The sequence below is a fragment of the Coturnix japonica genome, chromosome 3, assembly GCF_001577835.2.
Source record: "Coturnix japonica isolate 7356 chromosome 3, Coturnix japonica 2.1, whole genome shotgun sequence".
Classification (NCBI taxonomy): domain Eukaryota; kingdom Metazoa; phylum Chordata; class Aves; order Galliformes; family Phasianidae; genus Coturnix; species Coturnix japonica.
The window spans coordinates 129881-155708 of NC_029518.1; the positions used below are offsets into that span (position 1 = coordinate 129881).

The 25828-nt window shown below is 40.6% G+C and overlaps 1 protein-coding gene across 2 annotated transcripts in view; it reads left to right on the top strand.

The window, feature by feature from the left end:
• Nucleotides 1-25828, top strand: part of PCSK2 (proprotein convertase subtilisin/kexin type 2) — a 90865-nt gene that overhangs the window by 54116 nt on the left and 10921 nt on the right. For both annotated transcript variants that reach the window (XM_015856543.2, XM_032443384.1), the window contains exons 6-8: nt 11962-12038; nt 17228-17316; nt 18668-18843. In XM_015856543.2, the coding sequence (XP_015712029.1) occupies nt 11962-12038; nt 17228-17316; nt 18668-18843 (342 nt within the window). The remainder of the gene's footprint in view (nt 1-11961; nt 12039-17227; nt 17317-18667; nt 18844-25828) is intronic.

Consider the following 25828-nt stretch of genomic DNA (forward strand, 5'->3'; position numbering starts at 1 on the left):
TTTAATTAATCAGCTGCACACCGAGAAAGTGTAAGGTGGCTAATCACTTTAATCATTAAGCAGTGGTATTAGTTTTCACTTAAGGCATCATTCAGGGAAAGTAAATTAGGGCTTGAAATGAGAAATGTGCAGAGGTGGAGAGCAGATAAGGACATTTCTTCATCGGTTCTGACAGGCACTTGTAAAATTGGCTTGTGCCTCTCTCCTGCGTTCTCCAAGGAAGTTTATTTTGGAATTAGTTCCTTCTTTTATTTAGACAAGGCAAGTAGAGGAAAGATATCAGTTCTCACTATTTGCTAAGGAGGGATCTGATATAAGTTCTGTTTTGGTTGTATATTACATTCTTTTCTGGAGATCATTTAGCTTTTGGAACCAGACAGAAACCTTCCAATAGAACAATATCCTTTGCCTGCAAAGATGAGCGTTTTATAAACTGTAAGTGTCCATGGGGTAATAGAAGTAAAATATTTCTATTTTAGATCGATCCAATCTCACTTTAAATATTTGTCTACTGGAACTTTCTGAATTAAATCAGCAGCAACAAAATACCGCTCTAGCTCATGGTCTGCTTAGGAGGACGGGTTCAAATACAGATTCTCCTGAAGGCAGTGCGTGTCCTGTAATATTAAAGCAAAGTCCAGCAAAATTAAATAAGGAGCTTCTAATTCCCCAAAGAGAAAATAACACGTTTTTAGTTTAAAAAAGGCAAAAATATTTTTGCAGTTTTTACATTTGGAAGTTCCTCTTTTTTGTGTGAAAATAGTTATTTTACCTGCTCATCCTGTTTCAGATGGTACTGATATTGAAATCCCCGAATATCTTTCAGCAATGAAATGGAACTCCATGTTGTAGTTCCATTTTGACTACTTAAGGTCTTACCAGGGAAGTCTGAATTAGATGTTGCTTGTGAAGAATGTTTAGCCCTCAAAAAAGCTTCATAAAAATTTGATAGGTGCCAAGGATAGACTTTTAGACCCAGTGCTGACTTGGCAAGAAGCATCTCAAACCCTCTGTTTGTTAGTGGATGTGAAAATGACAAACAATGGCATGCAAAAGGGAGTTTTGGTGGAGCCCTTTGGATAAGCCTCCAGGAGAGGAAAGCAAGAATACATAAGAAACCTTCTATCTTGTGCAAACAAATGCTAGCCTAAATACATTAAATAAAGATGCAAAAGGACTCCAGTATTTTAACACCTCTCCTTCACTATGCCTGGAAGTTATTTTGGTTCATTTTTGGTTTTGGCACTTCATCTTGATGCAGCTGCTTGCTTTGCATTGTTTAACTTTGTTGTATGCATTCATATGTTCCATGTTAATAGTTCTCAGTAGATGAACTAATGTGCTGTGTAGATTGTTAAGATATTTCTTGAATGTCTGCCTGATTTCACATTGCTTTGACTTAAAAATCTGGTGCTTTCTGTTGCGCTCCCAACAGAAGCAATGCAAATAATGACTGTTTCTTACAGAGCAACAAAATAGCTGTGCACAGTGTCTGATAAAATGTTGGTCTCACTGAAGTCACCAGTAGCCTTTCCATTATATCCAGAGCAATCAGAAATTTGGCAGACTGTACAAACAGGTTTATAGGATTTCTACTACTGTGTATTGCTTTTTTAATCATCACAACAGATAGGCTTCATAGCTTCAGCAGAGCAAATAAGGATCCCAAAAGCTGTAGAAACATGACCAACCATGATAGTGTCTTTCACTACAGGATAGGACCTTGTATTTAATGAAGCTTCTGCTCCTTCCCATGCTGTGTAGCTGCTGTTCAGTGAAAGTTAAATGGGTGTGCTAGTGCATAACTCAGTCACGCATTCCCCCTATTCTCTACTCTTAGGCTGTGTTCTGCATTTTATTAAAGGAGATGCCTCCCTTTGAATGTGTACAAAAGAGAGCATAAAAATCTGTTCTGTGTTTAAGGACATCGTAATTTCAACGCTAGTGCATGTTTTAAAAAATTAATTGCTGTGAGAAACAAAATCACTTTAATTCAGTGCAGCGTTTAATTTAGTTGAAAAATGAGTCAAAAGCGATACCGTGTCTGACTGATGTAATTGTGAATCTCTCATTGTCAGCTAATGATGTCTAGGACATTTCTTAAATTTATGCATCCAATAAATTACTGTGAAGACATCAGCTGTTAATCAAACAGAATAATTTAAGAAAAGAGCCTGGGGTGATCATGTACTGTTTGAAAGCATAAACGGTGTCATAGTATAGTGTATATAGATCTACATGAGATTGTTCTGCAATCTCACCTTATCTCCCTGAAATTTGGGATTTATCTGTTCAGTGGTTTCACTGTCTCTCACATAGAATAAACAAAGGAAGTGATTTTTCATTAATAGAAAAGCATATAAACTAGTCCATTAAAGTTCCTGAGAACAGCATGACTTGATAGATTTTAGTGACAGGAATACTCTCCTGCAATGCACTCGAACTATGCTAATGAGGTCATAGAATCATAGAATCACTAAGGTTGGCAAAGACCTAAAAGATCATCCAGTCCAACCGTTCACCTATTACCAATAGCTCCCACTAAACCATGTTCCTTAACACAACATCCAGTCATTCCTTGGGTTCTTAGGTCAGCACACAGTTGGAATAAAAGAGTAGATCTTCGAGACCTTGTAACTCCAAGGCACATAAATCAGCCTCTGTTTGCTTCTGTGGTGAAAGAAATGTAGGTAATGGTTTGCATTATGTTTTCTAAGTCTGTTCTCTGGACTGTTCACCTCCTTTTGATCTACCTGCAGTGTCATATTTTTGTGTCCATTTGTCATCATCCGTACTCATGCAATTTAGGTGAAACTGCTTGTGTGCTTGTTAACAGTTGGTTCTTCTCATCTTAGAAACCCTTCAGAACAAGGAGAAACCATCCACTTTACTGTCTTGCCAGTTCTTACTTTTGATGCTCTTGTGTACCAAGGTTAGCTCTCCCAGTTCTCTTCCTCTCTACAAACAACTATCAGCTAGGCCTATCTGTTGTTGCTACCTCACCAAGCCATCTAAGCCACTTGATTTCCATCTTCTCCAAAGCTGCAGTTTGCCTGTTTTGTTCAAGCACAATTACTGTAACTTGTTTAAATGTCCAGCCTCAATAACCTGCCAGTTTTGTTTTATGAGCTCTATTACAACTGTATGTCCAGTATCTGTGCACTTTGCTGGAAGCATTGCTGATAACTGATCAGTTTTTACTGACTCTGACTGCAGTGCCTCTGTGGTCAAGGAGAGGGCTGGCCCCATTCAGCTGCAAGGCAGCCCAAGCAGACTCTTTCCCCTATGTCATGCTTCAGAGCTGTGCTTGAGTTTCTGCCGAGTACTGCAAACTCTGAGCTACAGATTTTCTTCCAGTGTTTGAAAAACTCGTGCCTTATCCACCACGTGGCACTTAAGAATGAGGCCTTTGTGTTGGATGTGATCCTAGCTCTGCCTGTGGTATTATGGTATTGTGTAGCTGGTTTTGGTAGGCTCTGAATTGTGCCCATTGAGAGGAGCGAGAGAGAGCTTAGCTCCCTGTCCTTCCAGCTCATACCTCACAGAGGCTGGAAGTGCTGGCTGCCATCACAGCTCTGCAAACACAACCTTTACTGCAGCTCAACACCCAACATGATCTTGGTGTACCAGCAAACACGTTGGCTCTTTCTTACAGGAATGTAAATAAGAGTAATGGATCTGAACCTTGGTGCTCTGCTGCTGCTGGCTTCATACCTCTTTTATGGTCTCAGCTTCAGTAGGTCACCTTAATACAAAACAAGAGTAATCTGAAAATATAACATGGAAAATATCCATGTATTGGTAAGGGAATGCAGGCCAGGTTTTTAATAAGACAGAACACCAAAGCTGGATGAAGTATGTGTTCACAGTATTTTTCAGTAAAATTCATTTTGCTCTTTATATTTGCTAACATCATAAAACAGTCCAAGGGCTTCTCTGGTTTTGGCTGCTCAGATGCCATGTTTTTTCTTTGCAAATACCTTTGCCCTGAGTTAAAGAAATCAAGGAGTTCATTTCGTAAGCTGAAGCTGTGTAGCTTTAAAATTTGTCAGTTGCCCTGAGACTCATTACCTGTAATTGATGTAGTAATCATCTTCAGTAACGTGCCTACCTATGAACATTCAGTATGTTTGAGGCATATCTCAGAGATCTTTTGCATCCTCTCAAATTTAAGCAATGCTTGGCTGAGTAGAAATGTCTCATTTTTTCTAAATTAACTTGCTTTGAAGAGCTCTCACTCTTAAGTAATTAACAGCTTTGATGCTGTTCAGGTTTCTTCCACATCATCCTGAAAACTGTGGAGGAAGAATCAAAGATGTGCTCCACTCTTAAAAAATTAAAAGAAAAATATATATATATAAATTTTCTCTGAGTTTCTGTGATTATTTTTCTTTCCTTTTTATTTTTTTGTCCTGTTTGACTGTAAACCTCTGAGCCAAGCAACAACAAAAAGCAGCCACAATAAGCTAGACTTCATGTACCTGAATGCGTCTGGCCTTCCATTTGGTTTACTGTAGTGGGAAAACACTCAGCAGTCGATAGCTAAGAATTGAATGGATTGTTTCTTTTATTGTTTGAAGCCTGAAAAACTTGGTTGTGCTTAGATTGATCTGTTTCACTGCTGTACTTACTATATAGGTGCTTTATCCCCATGTGAAACAGTTTGTGAGTTAATTTTAGCTACAGGCTCTACTTTGAGGATGTTTACATGCCCAAGAGTGCCAGCTGGCAATGTAACTCATCTGGGATTTCTGATTCATTTGGTTTTTTTTTATCTGCAGGGGAAGCAGAAAAGAAATTAGTGAAAAATAAGATAAGTGGTAAATAAGAGGTAGCGCCAAATGAGATGATAACCTGATCAGTTACTTGACAAAGGAAATCGGTCTAATCTAGGTAAAGAATGCATTTTAAGTTATCTTGTTTTTAAAACCTAAGCTGTGCCAAGTTTTCTGCTTTGCAAAATAGGAAGCAATATCACAGGTGACACAGCAAACATGTCTTCCTATAAATTTTGACAACGGGATTATTAGAAATTGTAACATCTGTTACCTCAAATGCTCTTATAAAAAGAGCATTAGCCAAATGTTGATAACAGTTTATACTCTTTTGGATGTAATTTACCTGGTATTTTATTTAGACCTAAATTTTTGAGTGTTAAGGGAATTAAAGTAAGAACTTTTGCAGTGGTAACTACAAATCTGTCCAGTTAAAGGAAGACTTCTCAGCCTCTTAATAGATCCAGGAGGCTGGAAAGTGGTTTCCTAAGCGGCTAACATGCTTCTGAAGGGCAAGACTAATCACTTGAGGGGACAAATTGGGTCATTCATCATTTCCCCAAAGTCAGAGCTTCCTCCAAAACATTCTTCATTTCCATAAACCAGCTTTATCCAGCAAGTATTGCAAGGAAATAAACACTGCTGTAAAAGTAGGGCAAACTAATTAAGAGCCATGCAGTGATAGTAGCTACTGATGAAGTAGTGGCTTCAAATATTCCTATTTCAGTAATCTTTCACACCTTTTTATTTATATCACTTATTTTATGGTGTTTTATTCCACTCAGCTGCTCTGTGCAGGCGGTTTGGTTTGTGTTGTGAAATCACCATTGTGGTATGCTGTTTGCTCACTTGGTGGATGAGCAGAGCCTCTAACGAATACCTGAACCTTGAATGTTAGAATGGTTTATGGGCACCTTGGATAGTATTCAGGACCTGGCACGCTTCTCTACTCCATCTTTTTCAAATGAGATTTGTATTTATTTTTCTGTGACTGCTTTGAAAAGGAGAATGGTAGAAAAGTGTGCTGCCGTCTTATAAATTATTCAAGGTATGACTGATTATTCCTTCTTTTATAATATACCTGTAAGAACTGGGTAAAAAGCTTATGTCTCTGGAGGGAGATGAAAGTATTTGCCAACTCTTTATGGTTAATATATTTGAATACAGCTCATTTATGGATGTATTCTTGATGTTGAGAAGGTCCTGAATTCAGCTCTGGATTTGCTGGATAGCAGTATGAGACACATAAATTAGTTCATGGAAAAGCAGAGCTACTTAAGAATTTGCAGATTTTTTGTTTTCATTCCCACTTCTGAACAAAACAAGATAAAAAAGTCCAACCAACATCTAGAACGGCATGCTTCCCATGGCGGAAAGAAGATGGTTACTGTATGACTACTGATTCAGCAGCTGGGACTCTTTATCATTAGTGACCTTTAAGCTTCATAGCATTCCTTCTAGGCAAAATATCATGTTGCCTCCTCCTCTTTGCCTCATAGAAGCATGTTCCATTTTCTTAGGCTTGTGTCTACAAAAGTGATTTGCACTTCCCACCATATGACATGCACTGTTATTTCAGTAGTTTCTCAGAGAGGTGGTACGTTGTAAATTGAGCTCAGGGGTTTGCTCCTCTTTGTTTAAGGGACTCAAACAAGCACAAGGTATCTCACTGTCTCTGATCTACAAGGAATTGCAATTTCTTGAAGACGGTAAGACAACTGTCACTTGTGTTAAAAAATGGGTTTTTTTGTTTTAAATCTCTGAGCTAAATTCATCAGTCCTTTAACATCGTTAATAGAATCAGATTGTGGCCAGCAGACATTTGTCTTTAATTGTTTGTTTCATGGACTTTCATGTAAGTATAGGCAAATTTCTTGAGTTAAGGAGGAAAAGAGAATTATATGTGAATTACTCTTTAGAGGCTTGTAAAGCTATATAAAAATTTATGAGCTTGCTGCATTACTCAAGGTACATAATTTTATTACAGATCTGAGCAACACATGGGACAATTGATTTACTGTTATTGTTGTATTATACAGAATGAATGTTTTACAGAGAAGATGGTACTGCGTATATTTTTAAAAGTACAGGGAAATTCTTGGGTAGGCAAAGCTTATTTTTAAGGAAAGATGAACTTTATACCCAGGTAAAAGTCATCCATTTGTGTCCTGATATATAAACTATTACTAAGTAAATGATTGAAAGAACCTCATCCACATTTTTTGTTAATGTCTTAAATGGGATAAAGATGTGGAAAGCTTGAAAGAAAAAGTAGATATATGCTTTAAAATACAAGATAATTGCTCTCTTTCATAGCAAAACAGCCATCTCTGTTATATGGTAGAAATAATTTATATGTAATTATGTATTGATGGTGATAGATGAAGGTCAGGTTCAAATATTTTTACAACAAGGAACTGGTATTTATTGAACACAAGAGATAGGATTTTTCTTGTTCTAATGCCAGGCTTCGGGATTTGTTCAGGTCTAGACTCCAGCCTAACATCAGTGCCTAAAACTAACGGCACTGAGTTGCTTCCTGAATCTCATCATTCCACTGATGGTAAAAAGGACTGGACAACCATTTCAGATACTGACAACCAAATGTCAGATAAATCAAGTCTAAGAGAAATACCTACTGGTAAGACATTAAAAATGGAAAACCAGATCACTTGAGTTGAAAGGCAATGTACTTTTATTTCACTATGCTGCTGCAGTTCTTCATGTCTCTTCATGTGCAGTGGTTTTCATTGCCACCTCATCCCCGAGTTAGTGATAAACAGACTCTTGCTGCCTGCTGGAAGGGCCAGCCTGTGGAGGAGAATGGCAGGTCACAGATTTTAGTATTCACTTCCCAAAACACAAGATGATTCGTTTTGGCTAACAACTGAAGCTGTTCCTTTTTTTTGCTGTAGGGGTGGGGAAACAGGGAAGGAAAAATAAAATACATTCTAGCTTAGATATTTGAGAATTTGATCATTAAATTAGGAACCTGAAGCAGTCCATTTGTACTCGTCAGTGCTGTTTCATTACCAGTTCTACTGCTTTCATAGCGTGGGTGGAATGTTCACTCATGAAGATGAAACTTGCCGTCTTTTTCCAAAGACCTTAATGAAGATAAATCTTGCAGTCAGCACTTGTTTTCTTTCCAAGAATTCTTCCTAATTTTGCACTTTGTCAATGGTTCCTGCTAAATTAGATATCTTTTTTCTCCAAGTGCAGCCATCCAAAATCAAGTGAATATATACTGGAAGATTTGGAAGAGTGTTGCACAACTTGGTTTGTAGCCGTCCTAAAGCAACCTTTCCATAGTCTGACTGTTGGTTACATGGGGCATAGAGCAGAGCAGTCTGCTGCAGTGTGCCCAGGTGGCCAAGAAGGCCAATGGCATCCTGGCTTGTATCAGTAATGGTGTGGTGAGCAGAACTAGTGAAGTCATTCTGCCCTTGTACTCAGCACTGATGAGGTCTCACCTTGAGTACTGTGTTCAGTTTTGGGTACCTCAGTACAGAAAGGCAGTGGAGGTACTAGAGCAGGTCAGAGAAGAGCAACAAGGCTTGTGAAGGGCTGGGAGAATATGCCCTGTGAGGAAAGACTGAAGGAACTGGGGCTGTTTAGTCTAGGGAAGAGGAGGCTGAAGGGAGACCTTATTGTTCTCTTCCAGTATCTGAAAGGTGCTTACAGCAAAAGCAGGGTTGGTCTCTTCTCACTGGTGATGGGTGACAGGATGAGGGGAAATAGCCTTAAGTTGCACCAAAGTAAGTTTAGGTTGGATGTCAGGAGAAACTTCTTTACAGAAAGGGTTGTTAAGCACTGGAATAGGCTCCACAGGGAGGTGGTTGAGTCACTTCCCTGGACGTGTTTAAAAGTGTCTGGATGTGGAGCTCAGGGACGTGATTTAGTGGAGGGTTGTTAGGGTAGTATAGTTAGGTTGTGGTTGGACTCGATGACCTTTAAAGTCTTTTCTAACCTGAGCAATTGTATGATTCTATGAATCATTTGTGGAATCCATTTTCCCATCACCATTCTAGACACAAGTGGTACATCTGCACAGGCTTTCCTGTCTATAATTCTCTGCACAAGGAAATTAACAGTCAGGAGTGGTTGATAGCTTTCATGATGTGCTTGTATATCTCATGTTTTCCTAAAAAATCAGCCTCAGCAGCCCTCCTGTCAACTTAGAACCTGTCAGTACAGCTGCATTTCTTCCAAATGAGGAAAAATCTGAGTTTAAATTCTCATCCTTACAATCATAGAATTACTCAGGTTGGAAAAGACCTCGAAGAACATCAAGTCCAACCACAGCTTAACCATAATACCCCAACTCTAACAATACTCTGCTAATCATGTCCCTGAGCTCCACATCCAGACGCTTTTTAAACACATCCGGAGATGGTGACTCAACCACCTCCCTGGGGAGCCTATTCCAGTGTTTAACTACCCTTTCCATAAAGAAGTGTTTCCTAACATCCAACCTAAACTTACCTTGGTGCAATTTGAGGCCATTTCCCTTCATCCTATCACCTGTGAAAGTGAAACCAGAAGTTCTGAGTAAGGAACTGGCAATATGTTGACTTAATTTAGTACCCAGTTAGCTCATAGCTGTTTGAAAAAGATCTGAAATCACTGAAACTGAGCTTAGTTATCTACAGTCTGAATAGTTTCCAGGCCATGTCTAGTCCAAGTCAGCAATGTAAGAAAGTTTATTCAATTTGTGATTGGAATTCATTTATCTCCAAAGGTTTCCAAGTCTAGACTGACAGAGTAGGCTTTGTCTCCTAATTAAATTGCTCAGAGTCATCATTTCTATTTTAACTTTACCAATAAGATGCATTTTTTCACATTGTTCTGCTAGCACAATGTACTGTGCTTGTTAATAAAAAACAGGACTGGATCATCCGTTGACAAACTCACTTGTTTTTACTGATGCTCATTTCTTCGTACTGCCGTGGCTGTACGTTGAGATGAGACCTGGCCCCTTGTACAAATCCTTGTTGCAAATCCCTTGGACACTGCAGAATCCAAACATCCTCTGTTTCACTGAGATGGGATGTTTGTGCGCAAGGCTTTTCATAGAAGCATAGAATGGCCTGTTCTGAAAAGGACCACAATAATCATCTAATTTCAACCCCACTGCTATGTGCAGGGTCACCAACCACTAGACCAGGCTGCCCACAGCTTTTGTCACATGGGACCCTAGTTGAGGTACATCATCCATCTTGTGTGTGAGTTGTCATATCCCACAGAACAATTGGTGTTACTCATTAAATTCCCGCAACAGTATAGTCTCCAGCAACCACCAGCCAGGAGTGAGTGCTGGGGAAGAAGTGTAATCACCAGGCCAGAGGCTGTGAGATGGTTGTGTCCTCCTGGCTTCCAGTGTTTGCAGTTTTCTGGACTACTGGAGAAGGAGGAAGCACAGCATCTAATGCCCCTTCCAGATTCATCTTCTATTAATTTGTCTAACCTCTTTTTTTTCAGGCTTTTGACCTCTGTATTGCTGGGGGCCAATGAATTTTGTAACTCATTACATGCTCAATGGGAAAGAACTTCTTGCTGTTTTCTGCTGCTTCTAAATCTTCCCTCTGATAATTTCTGTGGATTCCTACTAGTTCTTGCATTATGAGAAGTAGTAAATAATTCCCTGTCCACCTTCTCTGTGCTGTTTGTGATTTATAGACGACTGTCAAGTTCCCCCTTTTCCCTGGCTGAAAAGTCATATTCTGTTTACTCTTTGCTCATACAGATCATGCCATTCAAAGTGCTAAATAAGCAGTTGTGATAATTAAAAGAGGTAAATTAAACATGCACCTGGGCACAGAGGCTCAGAAGCTCTGGGAACCTGTGGCTACATCGTAAATTATTAGCAGGCATCTTATGGCAGAAAATCAGGGCCTTAGTTTAGAGATACTGACAGATCAGTAAAGATATTCACAAAGGTATCTGGCTATATCTGAGATGGAGAACAGCACTTAACCATGTGGTTGGCATTCTGCAAGCCTGGAGTCCATTCAGATACTGCAGAATATTTATTGCCCACAATGAATGTAAAGAACCAACCTTTCTGTAATGATGACCCAAAAACTCACTGGACAGTAACCAGAAAGATTCTTCATTTTACCCTCCAAGGGTCAAGGACAATGTTGTCTCTGTTTCATTCTGGCACAAGAGCTTTTGGGAGTTTGGGATTTTGAATCTAAAATCCAAAGACTTTGATGCTACCAATGGACTGCCTATTCTTGCACCCCTGGAACTGAGAATTTGCTGAAAAGGAATGTTTTTAGGAGCAAAGCTATTCAGACGCGAGTCTCAAATTATCTTCAATAGCATGCTCAGCCAAATCTTAAAAAGAATGTAAGTACATTAATTAAGAATTAACATAATTCTGCTCCTTGTGTATGGTGTTTATTAAAATACAAACTCTGTGATCATACAGTTGGGAGGAAGCTTCTAAATATTTTTAAAAGCTTAATTTTCAGTCACCCTTAATTTATTTCTTTTCATTGAGAGAGAAGAAAGAAGATGCACTTGACTTTCTGAAACTCTCCACTTGCTTCTCAAATATAGCATCAAAAAGTTGCTGAGTGTCCTTAGCTTTGCTGATGGGGCAAATTCATGAGTGATTTAGAAAGAAAAGGAGAGCCATGGTATGGCATTCTCAAAAGGGACCAACAGATGCATTTATGAAGCTGTTCAAACAACTGAAGGATCAAGAAGATATGCAAAGAGAATTTTGAGACATGTATCCTGTAACATTAATACAGTTTTCATGTTAGAATTTTGAGAAAAAAAAATCATAGCCATTGAAATGGTTTAGAAACAGATGGAAGACCCCGAGTGTGTGGTCATTTCCAATACTGATTGGAAAACGATGTTTAATCTTTGTCCTGCCACACTGCGTAGCCTAATAGCTCATGATAATGTTGGTGAGGTGATCAAATTAAGCTGGAACAGAACCTAAATCCTCTTATAAAGCACTTTGGGGGATGGTGTTGAGTGTCCAAAATGGTGTTTGAGGAAACATAAACAAGTGGGGCTCTCATGGAATTTCACAGAGAAGCAATGAAATTTTCTTTTCCAGGGAAGAAAAAAAGAACCCAATACTTAATGAGATCTATGGATATGTGTCGTGCCTTTCCTAGCATGTCTGCTTTTTTGCACATTCACTGAACTTTGTGTTTTGCAGAATGCTCAAGCTAGCTACGATTTCAGCAGTAATGATCCCTACCCCTACCCCCGCTATACAGACGACTGGTTCAACAGGTAAGTGGGTTTCAATTAGCCTGCTCTTCACTTCTGTTTGCATAGGAAATTAAAAGTATTTGCTAAGATTTGTGGAATGTATATTTTCTGCTAGATTCTGTGCTGTCCAAAATGGTAGCTTCAATCTCACAAGAGTTTATAAAATCGGATGTTACTTCTGACTTCATTTTTTTAGATAACCTCTCGATAATGTCATTTCATAGATGGTTTAAAAATGGTTCATTATGGTATTCACATGAAGATGCTGCTCTGTGAGAGTATGTATTTAAATTGCTTTTATGGATGATAGCCATGTACAATTTTCTGTCATCTATCCTATGGCAATATAGTAAGCCAGCTCTGTAAGTTTAATTCAATTTTGATGGGTTTCCCATCTGCTACATTCGATGCTGTATGGCTGCTATTTAGTTTTGAAGAGAGTAAGCTGGAAGAAGGAATTTTATGCAAACTGGAGTCTGACAGGAAAAGGCTTCGAGGTGGGAAGAAATGATACTTTCACTTGATTGTAAACTAAAAAGGCTGAAAAGCAGCATGGTGTAGAATGACCAGCTTAAAAACAATTAAGTCTTATGTAATTTCTGAATCGTCTGCCTTTTCACCACAATTTAAGGACTGTGCTGGAGTAGCATTTCAGGCTAGGAATGGAAGTCCTTGTATTTAGCTGGGAACCTGTTATCTTGTGTTTTATGCCTGGAATCAACAGTACAGCTGTGTTTCTTGCTTAGTTTATCCCTAACACATCATGATTGCCTCAAGGATCATGAAGCTCCAACCCCCCTGCCTGGCAGGACCAACAAACTTCCACGTTTACTAGATCAGGTTGCCCAGGGCCCCGTCCAACCTGACCTTGAACACCTCCAAGGATGGGGCATCCACAACCTCCCTGGGCAGCCTGTTCCAGGTCTCTCAACTCTCTTAGTAAAGTAATCAGCGTTACTTCAGTCAGGTAGCACAAGAAAGATTAGGGGCAGCTGTGCTTCCATCTCAGACACAGGCTTCCTGGAAATGAAATCATGATTCAGGAATTGATTTAGGAACTGTTGTGTCCCCATTTACCTCTTTTTTGAAACCAAACCAAGCTGCCAATGATATTTCTCCTTTATTTCAGGAAAGGACATCTGACACTTTTAAACTAGGATGGATCCAATTAGTGAATGGAAAGTCAGAGAAAGATTGGGGCTCTAATTTGTGAAGGTCTGCTGCCTTTCTTGCTTTATTTAAGAGAAGAATCTTTGTAGCAGAAGGATATCACTTAGCAGTGGAGCAGCACAGAGGAAAATTAAATTAGGTTTAGCGAGTAATGGTTGATTGTGTCATTTTCAGTGTGGAACTTCATAAAACTATGTGTGCTCTGCCAAGCCCCATTAACACCAGTTGTGCTGCTATCAAATGTTTTATAGTAGGGCACAGTTTACAGTCCTCACATGTTCGGCAAGGTAGCACCAGAGGCAGAGATACCTCCTGAATTCTCTTAGGAAAGCCTTGAGCATCCTGGATATGGCAGGGCCTCTGGCCTCAGGGCTTCTGGCTTAATTCAGAAACCCAAGGGAAGAATCAAGAGTAAGAAGCATGGTTACCTGCATCCTGATCTGTAAATACTGAGAATGGCGATCAGCTTTGATGCTTCAGATGCAGGATAATAATGGTAATAATGGTATGCGTGACAGTCCATGCATATGTGTAACTGCACAGGTGCTTCTCGATAGTTACATGAGAAAACCATTCAAAACAACCTACAATAAAGACTCCATTTTGTTCTGTTTGCCATAAGTTCTTTATTCACCCATTGAATTTTATGCATGCAGGAGATCAGTCTCAAAATAGGATAATGTCCTTTTTTCCATAAAGAATATGTTTCTGTGTAAGCAATTCAAGAATAAGAACCAGAAGACTGTGTTATAGAAAGATGAACCAAGGGGCTTTTGTGTGCTGCCAGCTGCATGTGCAAAGTGTCATTAGTCTTTAAGAAAAAAAAGAAGAGGTTTTTGCATGAAGTATTTCATTAATTCCAGCTGCTCTGCTTATAGGCACAGATTCTACTTTGTTCTTTCTAGGGTTGCTGGAGGCACTCTGGCCTTTATTGAGAGCCACTGGCTCTCTGTGAAATCAAGTAGAGTGAGTTTTAAAGGGGGACAACTTGGTGCTGTGGGCAGGAAGCTGCAGGCAGTCAGTCAGATTGCTGTTAGGGCAGAGGCACACAGGTGATTAAGCACCAACATTACTTATTCCCATCCTTACTGCACCATCTGCATGACTGTGCTCAGACCCACAGCTTGGGGACCATGGAGGTGGCAGTGTTGGGTTGGGAGGGTGCTGAGTGCACAAACCTGAACCAAGCCCAGTTGCCAAAAGCAGAGGCAGCCCCCAGAGCTCAGAGTGCTTTTTTAGCACCAGCTTTAGCAACTGGCAGCAATTTTAATTCCTGCTGCTGTATGATGTTTGGGATGTGACAGGTAACATGTTGTGCAGTGCAGAGGTACCTATGGGAGTCAGGGGCTGTTTGGCCTTTCTGTACAGCCCTCTCATTTTGTGTTGTGGGCATGCACAAGGCCCTCTATCTCAGAGCACTGAGAACACAGCTCTCTGTCAGGATAAAAATAACTATTTCCACTGCTATAGCTTCTTATTCTCTCACTCGGATGAGAGTTTGCTGGGCAAAAAATAATCCCTGTCTTGGAAATCCATATTCTTCAGAGGTATTAAAAAAAAAAAAGAAGAAGGAAAAAAAGCCTTTATTTATTATGTATTCTAACAGAATCCCACTGAGTCTCCCTTTGGTTTCCAGACAGTGCTCATTAACAGAGCAAAAACACCTGCTCCCCTCTTCTTCATTTTTTTTTTATTTATTTTTTTTTCCCAATCAATACACTGCAAACAATGCACTAATTGAGAATTGTTATAAACATATCTAACAGCTCTTTCTGCCTGCAGCATTATCCTGTGAGGGAAGAAGGAGCCACAGCATTACTGCAGGTTCTTTGCACGTTCAGATGCAGGTGGAGTGGCTCCTTCCACAAGTAGATCCCCCCTTAAGCATTCAAAGGCCAAGAGCATCATGCAGGTGAAGAGTGCATTTGGCCTGCAAAAATGTTCCTCTGAGCTCTGCGTACTGGACTGCTGCCCACTGCAAGCACCTGAGGTAACCACAGGTGCTCATCCCCACATCTGAGCCTGCAGCTCAGCATAGCCCTCCCTGCAGACACGTGGCATCAGGGAGACAGAATCCTGTCCTTTGCTGTTTGCTGATGTATTTCAAAGCAGGAGAAAATGCAGCAAAGAGGTGAATATTTAGAGAAGGAAGCTGTGATCTGTGCCCATGACACAGGTCACCTCGTGGAAACCGCAGTGGATTCATCAATGATACATGAACAGCAAATAGGCCTGAATTAGAAAAGTCTGTTATTTGCCATTAATAATTCAACCAAATGCATTTGCAGTAGTTCACGTGTGACTTAGTTTTTCCCCTCCATTCAGCAGCACATTACCTGAACCCCAAACTGCTGGAACAAAGCTTCTTGCTGCCTTCTGAGTCAGTGTGGAGGGGAGGAAGAGGAGAGGACCTTCCAATAATCCTATTTTCTCCGTCCACCTGATGGTACCACCCATATTACTTAATTGTTTTTGCACCCCAGCCTCAGTCAAGGCAATTTTTTAACAAAGCTGTGTGACTTGTATCTGGCCCCATAGGCCACCAGATAACGAATGCCTAGCAACGGTGTGTTTCCTCACAGCTCCTTGAACAAGGGCACAAGGGAAAGCCTGCTTGGTTGTTGAAAGAAATCTCTCCAGCAGCTGAAGAAGTCCTCACCACTCACCTCTCTGCTCCCTGTTTAAAAGGAACTTGCCTGTGGTCTTTGCTCTTTCATGATCACAGCACTGTGTGCATTTGAGAGCAGTCATTTTCTTTCTGGAGGCTACCTTGAAAAATATACTCTTCTGAGTCAGGCAATAAAAAAAATGTGTTCCTTCTCACCCCTTGATTAATTTTACACTCACCTTTGCCAGAGGTGCTTAAAAAGAACAGAGGGAGAAAAAAAAAAAAAGATGATTAAAACAAAACAATCCTGCTGCCCGTGGGAATGGTTCGTCTGGGACTCTCCACAGCCTCCAGAAGACAGCACTGCTAATTGCATGGGTCCTTAGCATGCTGTAGGAGCAATGCCAGCTGGAACGCAGTGTAGATGGATGTGAGTGGTGGAAAAGATTGGTATTGACGCATCTTAAAGGAAACCAAACTGACAGCAGCATAGGTTTCACTTGTTTCTCTGCTATCTCTGCTCTTTGTTTTAAAACGAGATTATATTGCTCTTCTCTATCTTCTATGCGGTTTAATTTCTGTGGTGAATTAAAAGGAAGAAAAATGTGATCTGCCTTCCTGCAAGTCTGCCTTACAGCCACCAGCAGCAGCAGGGTCTGTGCTAAGTGCTGTAAAGCACTTGAGAGATGCTGAGTGTTCTTGAAATGCTGTGTGTCAGGCTGAACCTGGACCTCGGTGGCACAGCAGAGGCATCTCACATTCAAGCTGACTGCAGGCTATCTGGGCACTGATAGCTGCAGCTCTGTGCCAGCTTGTGGCTTTCCTGGCTGCTGAGCACTGGAAGGGATGGATGCCCCTGGCCTAAGCTCTGCTGCCAAGGAATGTGACTTGTAGTTTTCTTCTGCTACTCCAGCTTGATACTGCACTGTCTCTTTCCATAGCATTCTTTGTGGACAGATATGCTCTTGATATGTGCTTGAGGAGCAAAATGTATTTGTGGGGCTCAAAGTAATAGGAGTCAAATGGCCTGGTTGCAAAAATGCAGGGATTGGTGTTAATCTTAGTTTTACACTGTTGTTTCCAGGAATGGTTCTGCTGTCTAGTAGCTGGTCACCAGGCAGAAGCTGTTCGACAGGTAGAGTTGAAATGGGCTGAGTAACTTCACAGCTAAATGAAGGTCTCTGTGGTAACCTCAGAGCAAGTGTCATTCACGCTGCAGAGGGCAAACTGATATTTGCTGCTTCAGGATGGAATGAACTCAAACAAGTATCCTAGTGCCGCATTCAAGTTTGCCATGGGTTTTGCAAGTGCTGGACCCTGACCGCAAAGAAGCAAAGGCAGGACCAGGGTGATGCTCTTTGATCCAGCACGTGCAGAGTGGCCACTGTGTTAGCTGGGGGTAACATGGTGTCTCTGTTTTTCCCCCCTGTAGCCACGGGACCCGATGTGCAGGAGAGGTGTCTGCAGCTGCCAACAACAACATCTGTGGCGTGGGAGTCGCGTACAGCTCCAAGGTGGCAGGTACAGTTTCATGCAATGTACATTCTGGCAATCACTTTTAGAGGACTGTGAGTTGAGACATGGGAATTTAGCAGGACCTCATCTTTATTCGTAGTATAATCTACTGCATCAAGCTGCTTGTTTAAAAATCGAAAGCTGAAGGCCTTTTCTGGAGACAAGCAGCCTTTCAGATTTGCCTGCTCTGTAGCAAGATCCCCAGTGATGTGGGGGAATGTTGTTTTCCTGTATGAAGACAGTGTGCTCCTGCAGCACCACCGTGTGGTCAGTGGAAAATTAATAGGAGCTGATAGTCCTCTACCAATACAAAGGCGTGTTTGCAGGTGGAATTAGAAATTGGTAAGCAAGGATCTGGAGAATTTTGTGCTTTGTTTCTTTTACGTCTTTTTTTTTGTTTGTTTGTTTTTGTTTTTTGCCCTGGAGTCAAACCAGATGTCTCTGCTCTGCCTGTTGTCCCTCACTTCCCTGGGATCAGTCATTAATTCTGTGCTCTCAGTGCAGACCTGCATTTTAGGAGCACATCGGGGAATTTCGCAGTCACTGAGATTCATTTTATAGGTTCTAGCCTAAATTAGCAGGCCAGTAATGCCCAACTTGGGTCAGTTCTTCAAATACCATTCTTTCTAGCTTTCTGTTTGGCACATGTATTTGTATTGCATACAGCAAAAGCACTGGCTTCCAAATCAGGATCCCACTGACATTCATACTGTGCTGACTTCTGCCACATCTCTGTTCTGAAGCTGTTGAGAAAAACACCAAACTTCAACTCAAGGACATAATGAGATCTGGAATGTGTCCCTGGCTGCTCAGGTCTCATCCAAAGGCCCAGAGTTTGGCTTTCAGCACCACTGTCCTGTGTAGGGGAATATGATAGATGTAAAGGCTTGCACTGCCTCTGTCCTACACTCTGCCGTGCTTTGGGACAGTGCTCTGAGGTTTTATAACATTGACATATCCTTGGATCATATCACTGAAACTCTAACTCAATTCCTATATTAAAAATATGATCTCCCTAATTTTAATATAATTTGATCATTATAAAATACTGAGATTGCTTAATACGAATGTTGTAAGGGTGTTTTCAAATAGCAGATTAATGATACTGTGTACTTAGAAAGCATTTAAGTGTTTGTTTGTTTTTTTTCTTTCTGGGCCACACCACCTTGCTGTGACTGGGTATTAAAGTACTTGCATCCTGCTGGGTAAGCACACTCTGATGCAAAATGTATGACAGGTGTAGAACTGCTGAGTGACCAAAACTGCCAATAGGTGTGGGGGAGTTACCCAGGTGTTGAGCTTTCATCTTCTGCTAGGTGATAGATATATATAGTTCATGTTTATGCTGAATCCACAGGTATTCGGATGCTCGACCAGCCATTCATGACAGATATTATTGAGGCTTCCTCTATCAGTCATATGCCTCAGGTCATAGATATCTACAGTGCCAGCTGGGGACCAACTGATAATGGAAAGACTGTGGATGGACCTAGAGAGCTAACACTACAAGCAATGGCAGATGGCGTGAACAAGGTAACAATCCTATTAAATAATTGAGGTACTGGGACAGGGGGTTATGTACACACTTGCATTAGAACTAGGAGCTTAGATATATGTAGTAGGTGTTGCAGAACACAGTGCAATTATGTAAATTGTCTCAGCTTTCAGTGGATTCTGTTGATGTTTTCTCTGCAATATCTTGGCTTTCATTTTTTAATCATGTAGTCTCAGGATACTGTGCTCTCTTGCATGGAGCTCTTTTTATCTCTGTTCAGCTTGCATAGGCTTTTTTATTTGCCATCACATCCAAAATGGAAAAGCCTGAACACATCCTGGCTCCAGAGCCCTGTAAATGTTCCCTAACCTAAAAGATGCCAGCTATACTACTGATGTCACTTTGTCTTTTTTGATGTGCTGCCAGTTTAATTGTCATTTTGAATTTACTGTGTCTTTAAGGTCACTCTCATGGTCTTTATTGCAGCTGTAATTGTATCACCACTGTCTGTGGAGTAATAGTCTCGACCAAGACCCTCCTTGTTTTATTTCTATCCTTTCACCTCTTTCAAAGACACTCAGTATCATCCCAGTAAAAGCTGTACTTTATTGTGAAGTCAGGTAAAATGTGTGCAACAGCTCAGAAAGAAGACAATCTGGTTCAAAACAATATATATACATATGTATGTATATATATGTATGTATTTATAGCTCCATCTCCTCTTTGGTGTCATTCAGGTGTGCCAACCACAGTTATTCCTGGTGCTGCAGGGATTAAGGCTACTCCTCCTGTTGACTCTAGATAATGAGATGATTTGAAATTGCTCAGAACATCTGGGGTGGTTTTGTGTGGGAGCTCTGCAATTACTCATTTTCAATCCAAATTACTTCTTCCTCTTACTTGTGCCAGATTCACCCACTCTTCATTGCCACCTCTCTGTGAACAGTTTACCATGTTTTGTGGCATTGAAATTAAATCTGTTGCAGTAGTATGTGGTAAAGCATCCAAAGCTTTCTCAAAACTGGAATCCCTAATGTTTCACCTATAATAGATAAATTATGGATATCTTTATGCTCTTACACATGAATTTGGAAACAAGTGGGGATCAGGTGAGCAAATTCCATCATACTGTAAGAGTCACTGACTGCCTAAATACTTCTGTTTTGGGGAGAGTCCTTCTTCCGTATGTAGCACAGCTGTATTTTAGCAACACCCTGATTTGTAATTGGATACTTGCTTTTCCTTCCATTAATAGTGGATGGAGCAGAAATAATCTCCCACTCTTCCCATTTTTGTTGTTCTACTTCCATGCAAAACCAGTCAAGAAGTAACAGAAAAGGCACGAGTAACCTAGGAAAGGTAATGCAAACTAATCTAAAAGGAGGTGTTTCACTCTCCCAAGAGAAGCAGGTTTTAATTTGGAGGGTTTGTTGTGTTGTTATTGGTTTTGGCTTGTTTCATTTGTTTTGTTTTTCCCAGGTTAATATTTAAAAGAGCTTTCAATTAACTTGCTGCTGTGTCATCATGTACTCTATTTTGTGGAGTTATGCTGACTTTACACCTTTCTGAATGCTTACAAGAGAATATGAGATTTTTCTCCTCTGTTGTATTGTCTGGTCATGTAACTTTTTTAATGCCCTCCCTTTAAATGTGTTTGTTAGTCTAATTAAGAAGTACTTTACAGTATGAGGGTCAGAAGGGATCAGGGATCTCTTAGGCTGCTGGCTAAGGAGAGAGAAGGGTGATGGTGAGCTGCCCTCTGGGAAAGATTGCTCTCATACTGTATCAGAAGGCATGAAATGAACAGAAGAGCCCAAAGCAGCTCTGTCTAACAGCCTCTGTGGTACTGGATGGCAGAAAGGATAGTACTGGATTGTACCTAAGGAAGATACTCTTGTCTAGGAACAATTACACTTAATTTTATAGTGGCAGTATCCTAGATATCTCCTGGCAATACATGCATGAAAGAAGAGATAGCTCCCCTCTAGATAACTCCCTTTGCATTGTGGTCATAGATTTATCTAGCCTAATTATGTTCATTACATTTCCTGTCACAGAAAGGTTTGGGGATATAATTTGTTCTGATTTCTTTTCATGGAGAGCCAGATTTCCCAAAGGCATTTCATTATTTCAGTGGATGCTGGGAATTCTCCATGGTGCTTTGAAAAACCCACTACAGGCTTCCCTGCATGTAAGGGAAGATTAACAAGCCTTTGATATAATATAATTCTACCTATCTTATGTCTGCAATCTACGCACAAATTCACTACTATGTGTACAGATGTAAACCTCACTTTTCAGAATACATATATTTTTTAAGACAACACTTCCTATTAAAGAGAAAAGTAGTATACTTTACAAACTGAGACAAATAAATGCAGGAATGCTTTTTCTCAGTCTAGGGCTGATTCTCACCAGAGTGATGGTTCATAAATTAGTGATGAACCTGAAATATTGGCAGGGAGGAAGCAACATGCTAAGAATAAAAATGTGTTGTTGAACTAAAAGCAATACTTTCAAATATCCTGGAAGGAAATGGAAGATCTCTTGCACAGAGCAAGATTAATATCCTTGCCTCTAAGGCAATAAACTAAGTAGAAATTGGGAATGAGATTAAATTCTTAAAGGGAATATGGTGTTAACTGAACTGGAAAACACTGGTAACATTTGCCTTGTTGCCACCATACTTGGGAACTCATCTCCAGGAAAGACACGAGTTTCATCCTTCCCCAAACTTAAGTGAGGTGTCTTGTCCTTCGGCATTCTCCTCCCAGAGCTGCTGGGCTGCCTGGGGTAAGCACTCACCTGACAACTGTAACATGATGATAATACTTCTAATTTGTGCATCTGAATATGTGTGGTTTGAAGCCATGCATTCATCACCAAGTGTAATACATGTAATCAGAAAGTATTTTGCTGTTTTTTGTTATTAGGCCACAACCCCACTTGCTTTTCATACAATCTGCTCTTTGCTGCCTTATCTCAGGACTTTTGTTCAGGGGCAGTAGTCAGCAGTGTGACCAGGTCACTGAATGGCAGTTGCATTGCAAAGATATATGAGCTCACTGATGAATTAGCAGGAACTTGAGGGTAGAGGTTGAATTAATTTTGTACACAAACATCCTTGAGCTGCAAGGTATCTGATGCTGGCTGCCTACTGTGACAGGCAACTGTGCTAGGCAGTGCCTGAGTCACATATTCATTAGGGCAGCTGCAGTGAGCTAAGGGACAAATGCAGCTCTGTCTGGTGAATGTGCTCTGTTGCTCCCTCTTTAAACACAGTTGCCAGGAGCTGTAATGGATTTATTTAATGAAATGTTACTGTCTGGCTTCTAGGCATCAATTGTGGACAGCAGCGTATTGTGGCATATGGGGAGAAAAGGGTTGTATTTCTTTACAGGCTCAGTAAGTCACTGACCTAATGTCTTTTTAGATGTCCTGAAATACCTTACCCCTGTACCAACCAGGCTTCTTATACACTCAGTTGCATTGCCCCTAATGCATTGAATGTTTACAGATATATTTCTTCAGTGAGCTATGGAAGGTTATTATTTCAGGTGCAGAGCTGCAAACTAGAATGAAGAGCAGGGCCAGAAACTGTGATGGTAGATTTGGGAATAAACGTCTCAGTGTTGAGTAACAGCTGTATCATGGCTGAGAGGAACTTCCATTTTAGAGTAGGGGTGTGAGCCCATAGTACCATTCTTGTATGGCTGGACAGAGCAATGCTGTGTGATTTTATGCATCCTTTGTCTGACCTGTGCTTACCTGTTTTGGGGGCCTGTGCAACTTGGAGGGACAGGGAGGCACAGAAGGTTTCCCAGTGGTAGCACAACTCTCTTAGTTGTACCTTTTGTTCGTGGGTTCTCTTTATGTACCTTTTGTTCATGGGTACCTTTCAACCAGAATTATATTATCAGACATCTTAAACTGTAAGGTAAGAAAAAAGTAACTAGTTCAGCAACTAATTCCACCCATGCTTTACAGATACAGCCCATCTTTAATGCAATATCCAGTAAACATTTCCTACTTGCTGTTTTATGAGTTCAATATTTCCAGCTTCAGCAATTGGAATTTAAGGCAGATATTAAAAAAAGAAAAAAGGAAAGAAAAAAAAGAAAGAGTAATCAAGCTAAGCTAGTCTCTATCTATTGCATTTTTATGATATAGGCTTTTATATTAAGAGGTTGCGAGGAGTTGCTCTTGAACTGAATCAAATTCTTGAGACTTTGCCAGCTCATCCAGGATATATAAGACATGATCCATTTGTGCCTGTGTTGGTGAAAACGTTGCTTCCACAATATGGTTCTACCTAGGAAAATGCTAAACAAGTGCAAATTGCCAAGGGAGCAATATTAAGAATTTATAGTCTCATCATGGCTCTGTAATTGGGCTCACCAGTAGAAGAAGAAAAGGCAGCATAGAAAATGAAATGTTTGTCTTTTGCCTCAATCCAAGGCCAAGCAGATTGCATTCTTGCTGTTTGAAATATGCTGATGTTGGCACATCATTAATGTGTATGCAGCTACATCTAACATTGTTTTGTTGGCTCAGTAGCCGTGACGATAGGGAAATTATTTTATTACATTGCTGCCTTCGGATTGTTCCATTTCTAAGGAAGCCTTACAAGCTTCTTTATAACTCTATGGTCCTTTACTGTCATATTGCTATTGTGTCTGGAATATGCATTGTAATTACGAGTCTTGTCTTCTGTATTTAAGAGAAATCAAACCAAATTATGATCCCACATGAGTATGTTATATGTTAGCTTTTCTGATGTTGCCCCATTTGGCTGGAGTGGGATACTATCAGGCTTCGGTAAAACAGTATATATATCTTTTCTAACCTAGTGATGGGATACATGCCCCATCACCATGAACAAGATCTAGATTTGGAGATCAGTCTGTGAGCATCTGCTTTCCTGCCACAGCTTAGAGAATGAATACATGTCTTTTGGGACAGGACAGCTGTAATCCCAAATCTCATTGATTTCTGTTGTGATATCTGCTGCTTCAGGCATGCCTTGGTCAGCTGAAGGCCTTGGCTTGTTGTAAGGCCCCATGTGGTCCTGTGTCAGTGTGAAATATTGCCCTTCACAAAGATTCAGATGTCTGTCACACAAGGAGTAGAAAACTGCTGTTCTGCAATAGCTTGGACCAGCATAGAGCAATGGGATTGATTTTTTTACAGATGTTACCAATATCAGAATTGTACCTGAAGAACTGTTGGGCTATAGCGATGTGTTCTCACTTGTGATATGCAGTTCAGGAACCAACAAAAAGGAACTGCTAGTTTAGGCCGAGACAGAGCATTTCAATTGATGGATTTTGCTTATTTTGTATTGATCATCAAGTTCTTGCTTTTGTAAAATGGATCAAATTTAGGTCAGAGAGTAAATTTTGAAGAGAAAGAAGAAATGTTTGATTTTGAGCAGGCAAGATTTATTTTTAAATAGAAGCTTTTCTCTTGGCATTTTCCAAGCTCCCTTCACATTTTCCTGCTGGGCTGAACCCTCATTGAAAGCTAATGCTACTTCTCTTCACGAAAACTGTATTTTTCCACTCATTTCTCTTGGCTAACAGAAGCCTATCTAGTTTCAACAGTAATTTAGGCAAAGAAAATAGCTCGAGCACTATTTTTAGAGAAAGGAAGTATTAACAATTGCACAATTAATTGGGGGGTTGGTGGATGGAAGTTCAGTATTCTTCTGTGACCTAATAAAGACTGGAGTAAGTTACATAACGCATTTTGTTCAGGCTTGACAATTACAGGGCTTAGTTCTTTGAGAATCTCATGCACCAAAGTCTCACATACTCTGGTGATTATTACTTGACCCAAGTAGCTTTAGAAATCTGCTAGGAGGAGCCAGTCAGCCAGCTACCAAAGTCAACAAGGGCTCAATGGGCTGCTAGCTGGCAGCAGGTCAGGGATGCAAGTAAAAACAGGCAGGTTACAGAAAACCCTGGCAGTGCAAAAAAAAAACCAACCAAAAAGGCACAGCAGCTGCTTGGCAGTCCCGAGGTTTTGCAGACTCTAGCTGGCTTAAGCCACACAACTGGGCTGCTTGCACAAGGGAGAGCTGGAGAGGGCTCCTTGATGACTGAAGAGCCCAGCCCAATGCATCCACCAGGTCACAACAGCAGGCAAATGGTGCTGCAGCTCTTCCACTTCATTCCTTGCCTTGGGGTTCCCCAGCTGGAGAGAATGATGGAAATTTCCAGTGCTGCAAAGCTCCTCCAAACAGCAGTGTGTTCTGGGTACACCATGCCCTGGGCTGCAAACCACACTTCACAGGATAATTACCAGATGTTATTGAAGGATGCAATTGTTAATTACAAAACATGTGGTGAGGGTTTCCAAATAATTCAGTGCCAAAAGCTCTGATGATGCTGTTGAGAGAGAAACAAGCTCTCTTTAAAGAGGAAGTGAGAAATAATGAAGAGTGGTAACTGGCCAAGTCCTGTCCTAAAATTGCTAAGTCCAATGGCAAAGACTTGAAAAAGCTGTAGATTTCTTTTGCTTTTCCTGGAAAAACAGCTCATATCATAGCAGGCACAAAAATTGGTATTAAACTATATAGAAGGTGCTGAGACACCTTTAGCAGCCTTGATGTCTGGGCTGGAATGAGCGAATTACAGGAGCTAAAGCAGAGGCCAAGCTGTGTTAGGTGCTCAGCTGTTACTCACCTGAACACCTGACAGCCTTTACAAGAATGGCCAGAGGAAGCTGAAGGAGATTTATTTGCCAAATACCACCAGTTTATATCTGGAAAATGTGATCCAGGAATCAAAGCTTAGCGGAATACTGGCTTAGGCAGTAGCCCAGCAAGCATGATGCATGAACACCATAACAAAGTGAAAAAGAGTTCAAGGTGTACCTTAAGTTTCATAAAATGGATTATCCTGCAGTTCCCTGCCTGCTCACTTTTGCAAGGCTGGGATTATGCTCTTTTAGAAGTTGAGAAAATGGATAGTAAAGCTTCTCAGGGATATTTTTTGCCAGTAGCAGATCTCACGAAGAACA